Here is an 8,581-nt window from a genome sequence, read left to right on the forward strand (position 1 = left end):
CAACATACTATACTTACATTGATTTGAAGTGATTTATTTAAGTATGTAGAGTGAAATTTGTTTTAATTCATTCTACACAATTTAAAAAGTTTAGGAAAACAGAATTAAATCTTGTTGTTTCAACAACTACTTTGTTAATCAAGGCAATGATTTCACTCATTTCAACCAAATTATTTCAATTAGATTTGTTTACATTTGTTACACATTTAGAAACCCACTACTTTACAAAAAAAGTCACAATCAGATTATGATAACATTATCTTTATTAACTGGATTTAGTGGACAATATAAAAGCTTACCATTTTTGTACACCTGCAAGCATATACTTCAAAAGGTAAAATGTTAGAATACTTATTTACATAGGTAATATGTTGGAACCAAAGCTTCCACAACTAAAAACAGATGCAAAATTTGCTCAATATATCGACTGCATTTTAAAAAATTAAACTAAAAGATAAAAATACATCTCCCACTTGGCAAGTTAAAACATGTGACAAAATCGAATTGTGTGAATTTGGAAAAATAAAATAAAATAATTAGAAATATTTTGGGGGCAATACAACAACAACAAAAAATTCCATAGGTGATGAAAATCTATATTTGTTTGGTGTATCTCATTGAAATAATTATTAGTTTGACCAATTTTTATATTTCTGTATTTATTTTTTTAATTTTGGTTGCAGTCCTCCACAGCTAGCAATATAGTTTTGCTGTGTTTTAAAACATGCTAGCAAGCAAAATGGAAACAATAATACAGTGAACTTAACAGGTGGCAGTGGTCTTAAACTTTACAGGACCTTGATACATAAACACAACATAGTACTTCTGTCAGTACTTCTGATCCATTTTGAGCCATCTATATAAGGACAAACAAAAATCATCTGCAGTGCTGTATAAAAGGTGAATTGCCCAACAGAGAGAATCCAAAAACTTAAAAAAAAATGTTTTAAATGAAAGAAAAAAAATATAAACAACTGAAATATTAACATTATATATTGGAAATCACCATTGCACCAATGAACCATTCAAGACCTATCAGTCATTTTCAAGTGCTCTCACCCCATAAGCTTGTTTTTCAGAAACTGTACCTTTGAAGACAGCTTTTGTCCATCAAGATTTAAAAGTATCTTCTGGAGGACTTCAAAGGTGCATTTAAGTTCTGGTGGGTAGCTCAGGTTCAAACGGTATATGAGTCCAAACAACAGAGCACATGCTTGTGCAATGTTACCCAAATCAGTGTTAGCCTCCACACCCTCAATCACGACACCAACGTCCTCTGGGTCATCTTCAGGTTCAGCACCCTCCTTCTGGATGACGTACACCCCCATCACAGTTTGCTCCATGCAGCTTTTTGCCTCGCTGTCCGTATCCTACATGAAAAAGTATAAGACAACAAAGTAAAATTTAAGAGATTGTTTAAACAACTGTTTCTATGCTGTTCATAAAATCCAAGTAGTCAAAGTAATAAACAGAAAATTACACCACTAAAGTAGTTGTTAGTAATTACTCCAATACATAAATTATAAAATACACCTCTCATGTCAAAAGAGGTGGCATAATTGACCTCTCACCGGCCCCTCCCCCGAAAGGGCCATTGTCCAATTACACATTATAGCAACCGTTACTGTGTCTGACAAACATTAACCTCAAGCAAGATGGAGAAGCGGTGTGCCCACCGATACGCCGAGAGATTGTGTCTGGAGGAGTTGTGTTCTTTCCATTCACAAAGTCAAAAACAACGTGAATGGATTAAACAGTGTGTATGGCCCCATTCCCAGGTAAATGTACCGAACATTATGAAGCATGTCTGCTCGCACATTCGGGTACCCATTGGTGCGCAGAGGAAACCATTTGTTTGTCGGACGTAGCAAGAGTAACTTAGGGGGACAGGATTCGAGAAAAGGCTAACTCAGCTGCTAAAATAAAACAGGTATAGAAGTGTTAGTACTAAACAGCTCAAAGTTCATAGACATTTCTATTTACAAATACTGATGACCATAACAATGAAAAAACAACAGGACTTGTTTTAATCCAAGTACAGATTCAAAAGCAATATAGTCTTGATGCATGTTAAATGCATTGTATGTTTGTGTATCAAGTTTAAGTAGGCATAAATTTCTTTCCTTCCAATACCAAATTCCAGAAATTCTTTATTGCAACGCTTAATACTGTTTGGTATTCAAGACATCCTTTCCCCAATACCAGGTGTCTTGTTGCTAATCTCAAAATTTTAATTTTAATGATTTGCATTTGAGGCAACGTCACAATTTGTATGAGAATGTTACAGACAACATGCTGTCACAATGGCTCACCAAGTACTCCTTTATTAACTTCTCATAGTCTTCGTTTAGGTGGATGCACAAAGACTTCAAGATGCATGCTCGTCTGGTATGGATGTTGTCATGCTGGAGAGGAGGAGGAGATAATATGAGCCAAAACCAGTCTGTTTTTCTTAAAGCTAGGGTAATCAGTTAACTTGCATAATTATTCTTTAGGTTAGAACCTGGCATGTACCACTTGTTAAGCCGAAACAAAATTGACAACTTCATCTCCAAATAAAAGTTATTTTTGCTGCCTATGACAAAGTCTACTCAATCCTAATACAAACCTTGGAGATGGCAAGCATGAGACCTCTTATTTTCTTTCCACGTGTCCCTCCTTTGGTCAGAAAGATTTCCATTAAGCGTGGCGCGTATTGGTCAAGCTCGGCAAAGAAAGTAGATAGCAGAGGCTTTGTGGTGATTCGCAGAAACTCCTTCTCAATCTGCAATAGAGAACAAATACATTGATTAAAAACGCAACTGTATATTTCACTCACTTCACATCTAAGCTGACTAAAGCTGCTTTTAGAAGACCATGCAGACATCAGTGCTGTCTGTGTAGGACATGAATCAGTCTGTGTCAGATACTGAATTTGAAATTTCCACTAAAGTCACAAGTAAGAGGCAAGTGGAACCAAGATCTAGGCCATTTGCTTTTTGAAGTTTGCAAAGACTGCTAAATTGCACCAGTGGTAGTTCACTCTTTGCAACACAGTATGCTGTTCTAAACAGATTTTTCAGGTTTATTTTTAGTATATTATTTGCAATTGGTGTTTGTTCTGGGAAAGATATTGCAGACTGAGCAATAATCCATTTCTAATGGGGGCCTTTCTTAAAATGACTGGTCCCAGTAACAAAGGCGCTTGTCGACTCAGAAATCGAGGGAAAACCAACAACACACCCGGCAGAACATTATGTTATTTACACGGGTGCACATAAGTGGTCCGCATGTGCGCATTTGCTGTCAAAATAAAAGACGCGCAACAGATAAGAAGTTGCAACGCACGTTTGCATCCATATAAAAGGCACTGTTTTTGTCCGCTAGAGTGGGATTTTCACGGCACATTCTGCACCACATCTGTGTGTTCATCATTTGTTTGAAGCCAGCTCACCTCCTGCAATCACTTTTGCGAGAATACGCGCTTCTTTTGTGGTTCGGACTCCTTCTGACATTTCTTTGGAGGTGGAGGAAAACCAAAGTAATTGCTTAAAGGAGCTTCTTCGACATATTTAAGAGTTCTAAACAAATATGTCCTCCTCCAGAAAATCTTATGTATGCAAACACGCGTTGCAACTTCTTATCTTGTGCGCGTTTTTTATTTTGACAGCAAATACGCACTTGCGGACCACTTATGTGCAGCCCCGGTTATATAGCTCGTCATGTTGCAGCCACAGAAATTCTTTTGTCCATGAAACCATAAAGCTGCACTTTCTTTTTGCCTTATAGTCTGATTTGTCATAACTTTTCCGTTTTGTGGTAAGCTTTTCTTTGGCTGTCACTTCTTCACCCTGACCTGTCTTATTTGGCTAAGCAGAACTACAATTAATATCCTGCTGCTTTTACACACGCACTCACATAACACTCAGCGATTGTCTGCGCGATCAACCTCTCACATGTTTAAGCTGCGGGAGATTTCACTTGTCATGTTTGCATAGTAAGCTAACGATTGATAAGACGATGTCAGAGGAATTGGTGCACAAATTATCATCACTCACAGATCAGTGCTGTCGCTCTCTATACACAGGTCGCGCGATTGCAAAGTGAAAGCAAAAAACAAGCGCAAATTCAAACGCGATTTCAATATGTCACATATTGACAGTGGCTCACCGATGCCAATGACATAATTACCCAGCTACATTTCCGAAAGAATGCAGAAGCATTGACATATATTTTTCCTTCTTATGACAGCCCGACGGGCAGGGCAGAGATAGATTTTGGTAGCCCGACTGGAAAAATCACTAGCCCTGGGACGTCGGGCTAGCCATTTTGCGAGCCCTGTACAGTGTTTCAATAATTGTACCTACTACTCTCCCTGATGGAACAACGCTTGCACTGCCACATACAAGTCACTGAAAGAAAAAAAGAAAAGCAGTTTTAAGGATAGTTTTATTGGCACCTTTTTTTCACTTTGATTAAATCATAAAACTATCATAAAAAATATATGATGGTAAAAGGCTTACCATGTATTAAAGAGGAGGCACAAACAATCAGAAAAAGGGGTCAGCTTTCTTTGTGGTGTTACTATGGTAAAGAAAACAGAAAAAATTATTTTATAAAAATTCCACAGTGGATTTTTTTTTACTTTGTTGCAAATGTATAAAAAAAATACAAATACATATAAATACCTCTTGCAATATAAAATTCACAGATAAATATCCAATCTGTTGCTAAATGTAATAGCAGTGTTTCACACTATGCAATAAAGATGCTGGTAGTTGCGGTAAAGGTCCCACAGGCAATTTTCATAACTATCCGCCATTGCCTTTTCCTCTGACCTCGTGTTTATGCTCTTTTTCCCATGCACTAGCATCAAGTCAATTCGAAGGATGCAGCCCCTGAATTTGGACACAGCTAATATTTAGCAAATCGCGCATGCTAGTTTAACTTGCATTACTGTGAGAGGCCGAATGCTTAAAATAAAAGGAGAGAGAAAGAAAGAAAGAAAGAAAAAATGCAAATGATAATAAAAAAAGTGAACAAAGACCATGTCTTGCAATAACCGTCATTTAAAACCAAAGTGAATGCTAACAGAGCTAGGTAGAAGCTCAATGAGACAACCATACTAGCTTTAGCTAACTTCATTTACTTTGAAAGTGAATTACAAACGTGTTAAATATTGAATTAAACATATCAATAACCGCTAAAAACACTATAAGACTAACTGCAAAAACGGGTAAAAAAAAAAAAAAAAAGAAAAACAATGAAGTGGAAATGCTAATAATAGTATAAATATACCCAGAGCGGATTATAAATCAGGTATTAGACGGTACCGATTGGCACCGTCTAATACCAGATTTTCACTGTATTTGCTCCACTCCCGCTGTCTAATGACAACTTACACATTTGGAATTAAAAACATTGTTAAACAATTAATGGACAAAACAACTTCGTTTGACTAAGATATTTTGAGTTATTTATTACTTACCTGTATTGTGGAAGATTCCGCAGAGGGAAATGGCAGTCCACTGAACACATATAACTTCTCCGCGTTCCCGCCTCTTCACTTTTGGGAAGTTTGAGCATGCGCACTAGGCATCGGTTTTAGAGTTGTTGATTTAAAATAATTACATTTAATTGAACTGAAGAATGCAAATCTAGTTCATTAAACTTTTTGTTATTTTATGTTAAACCAACAACTGATAATGATTTAAAAACCTAAACTCAATATGTTCATGTTAAATAGACAAATGTCTATTGAATTAATCAAACAACTGCCTTAGTTGACTTTTTTGAGTGTGGATCTGTCTTTGTCTGCCTCTGGCTCCTGGGGTTATCAAGTATACTACACTTATTATAAGTACACTTATTATCAAGTATGTTTCCTGACAAAGATACATGCTAAGACACACACACAAACCATACTGCTGATTGGTGTATCTGTGCTTTCTCTTCTTTTGTCTTTTTCTTGTTTTTTTTCTTACAGATGCAGAAGATGAGTTTTTCATTTGTGCTCTATCCTTTTAGTATATTTTCTCTCCCTTTCTTTTTTCTTTATTCCATTTTTTTCTCCTGCCTGTCAGCTTTGACATTGTCATATTACACATATACTGTGAGAGCAGAAATAACACTAATAGAAATTTATGATTAACAGAGAAAGAGAGAACAGAGAAGAAACACACAAACAAGTGGAGCCTATAGAGAATTTATAGAGCTTGGATTCTTGGAAAAGCGAATGTGTTTGGGACGACATCACATTCAGACCATAATTCTGATTGCAAAAGCTGCCAGATAAGACAGGCTAAAAAAAGGAGAGAAAAGAAAATATTTTTAACTTTGGTGCTACAAAAACACATTGGGGGGATTCTCGTAGAGACTGTGGATTCTCTCCTGATGCCACTGGCAATCACAAATGGAGGACAAGCTTATTCACACAGTTTGCGGGAAGTTTGGTTCAGCTTTTAAGAAAAAAAGGAAAGGTTTTGATAAAAGTGAGCCAAACTTCTAAAAATATACTTCTGAAAGTTCATTTTAGCTTTCGCCTGTTCTCCTCCTTGTCTCGTTCTTTGTTGTTGGCTGAATATTTGCCAGTTTCCAACATGACTTGAATCATTTTTGTAAGGTAAAACTTCGCTTTGCATTGGAAAATCTAATTGAGGTTGACTAAAAAGGTAAAATCCAGGATAGAAAACATTTGATTTAAAACTATGCGATATGGATGTTAAGAGATTATAACAACATTATGTCTGGTTTGCACTCTTACTTCTCAACTAACTTTGTGGCTTTATTGCGAAGCTCAATGCCATCTTAAGCGATACACAATTGGGCTTGGGATTTGTGCTATGTCATGATTTTTAATACTTAAGATAATAGCGTTGCTGCTACTCTAGCTGTTTAAACTTGTCCTCTTTCAGTTCCGCTGCTGCTTAGAACAGTCGTGCTTCGTGGCTTGTGAATTTGGGGGTTCATTTGCATGCAAATCCTATAATATGCAAAACTGCTGAATAAATGAATTACAGGCATTCGAACGTACATCACTGCAGGATTTGACAGCATCCAACCTGATGCCTTAGGTGTATTACCTATATGTACTTTTTATAACTTCTGACAGATGGTTTAGGTGCTGTGATGTGACTATAGATGCTTTGGAAGGATGCTGGCACATTTTTTTTAACAGGGCATAAAACTGACTTTGACACGTTAACTTACACATTTCAACCTTAACCCAAATGTAGCTTTGCTGGCACTGACAGCATGCTCACGTTCTCAAAGGGGCAAATAACGTATGTGCACGGAATGCTGAAGAAGGGAGACAGTGTTTGGCCATCTAGTATTTATACAGTCCTTTGGAACAGTCGATATACAGCCACAACCAAAATTTAATATATAATTGTATTAGAAAAAAAACATTTAATGATTTTGAATTTAACTTAAATAATTTGAATAATTTATAATTGAAGAAATTACTGCACATTTTAATTGCTTCAGAGTACATTTTTATTCTGTTTTGTATTTGAGATGTAATATGAAGATATTATATGTGTGTCCAATATGTGAAAAAAAACAAACACACACAAAAAATATATGTATAGCAAAACGTATGTTTCCTTTTTTGGAAGCAGTGTTTTATTTAAGTGTAGCCCTGTCTGAAATTATTCAGGCTTACAGGGTAAAGAAAAAAAACTCTACTGTTATAAAAGTGTTGATAAAAGGTTTAAAAATCATATGCTTTGGTACAAATGTAATTTCATTTACAGTTAAGAGTCCAATAAATAAAAGGGTTTCATGATTTAGAGTTCATTTTCTGTGCAGAATAAATATGTCGGGGTGTAACCTAAGTTTATTTACCCATCTAATGTCAGTTATCTCAATGTTGTATTGTCATTGGATGTTGTGCTGACGAGCCAGTCAATGTCACTCTTCTCTGTTATGGGGGCGTGACGAGTGGTAAGTTTGTGTGAATCTGTGGGAGCGGACACAGAAGCTAAGTCCGAAGAGAGAGATGTCGTAAGGCAAACATGGTGTGGATTTTGCATCTAAGTGTATCATTGAGGTCGACTACCCGTGGTCCTGAAATTACTTATTTGTGATCTGCAAGAGGTAAATGAGACTGTGTGCCTTGACATTTGTACTGTAACTATTCGTTATAGTGGTAAAATGGCGTGATATATGATGCTAACTAGCGGCTTGCTAATTAGCGCAGCTTACCGCGTTATGTGCTGTGATGCCATGCTGTATGTTTAGCTCTGTGATTTAAAGTCAAAGCATGCTAATGCTAAATCGTTATGTGATAGCATTTGGTATTGTAGCTCAAGTGTTTTAATATGTTTAGAAGCCGATGGACGCTCTGAAAGGAGAGGGAGGGAGAGGTTTTGCCCGGATGGACCCTGCTGTTTTCTCACCCCTGGCTGTTTTCTCACCCCTGGCTGTTTTCTCACCCCTGACTGTCTTCACTACTGGTGAACTAACTGCCCGTTTCTGATTGCCCCACTAACAAACTCATTGGACTCGTGAGTACTAACTGGAACTAAAGTGTACGTATTTTGTTTTATGGCTCAGTTTGAGTGAAGCGGCCATCAGTTTTAGGCCTCACCGCACCCGA

At 36.8% G+C, this 8,581-nt stretch overlaps 1 protein-coding gene across 4 annotated transcripts; it reads right to left on the reverse strand.

Moving 5' to 3' along the window:
• Nucleotides 1-245: 245 nt before the first annotated feature.
• On the reverse strand, nucleotides 246-5,728 carry LOC146547746 (uncharacterized). Of its 4 annotated transcripts, none has more exons than XM_085265575.1 (6): nucleotides 5,468-5,728; nucleotides 4,503-4,563; nucleotides 4,347-4,391; nucleotides 2,609-2,764; nucleotides 2,313-2,405; nucleotides 246-1,370 (listed from the first exon to the last, which is right to left on the reverse strand). In XM_085265575.1, the coding sequence occupies exons 4-6, from the start codon at nucleotides 2,678-2,680 to the stop codon at nucleotides 1,056-1,058; spliced, it is 480 nt and encodes a 159-aa protein (XP_085121701.1). In that variant the 5' UTR covers nucleotides 2,681-2,764; nucleotides 4,347-4,391; nucleotides 4,503-4,563; nucleotides 5,468-5,728; the 3' UTR covers nucleotides 246-1,055. The 4 variants fall into 4 exon arrangements, with proteins under 4 accessions (XP_085121701.1, XP_085121699.1, XP_085121700.1 ...); XM_085265573.1 differs by having other exon boundaries at nucleotides 4,343-4,391; nucleotides 5,468-5,727; XM_085265574.1 differs by having other exon boundaries at nucleotides 4,343-4,391; nucleotides 4,503-5,727.
• Nucleotides 5,729-8,581: the final 2,853 nt, after the last annotated feature.

This window comes from Mchenga conophoros, linkage group LG23, assembly GCF_057382185.1.
Source record: "Mchenga conophoros isolate Kocher_MC1m ecotype Shallow Benthic linkage group LG23, M_conophoros_male_GT1.1, whole genome shotgun sequence".
Taxonomy (NCBI): domain Eukaryota; kingdom Metazoa; phylum Chordata; class Actinopteri; order Cichliformes; family Cichlidae; genus Mchenga; species Mchenga conophoros.

Coding starts and splice junctions, on each gene's coding strand:
- LOC146547746 (XM_085265572.1), bottom strand. CDS start 2,866: ATGTCTGCATGGTCTTCTAAAAGCAGCTTTAGTCAGCTTAGATGTGAA. Junction 2,406..2,608: donor TCATGCTTGCCATCTCCAAG/GTTTGTATTAGG, acceptor CCTCCTCTCCAG/CATGACAACATCCATACCAG. Junction 1,371..2,312: donor AGTTAATAAAGGAGTACTTG/GTGAGCCATTGT, acceptor TTTTTCATGTAG/GATACGGACAGCGAGGCAAA.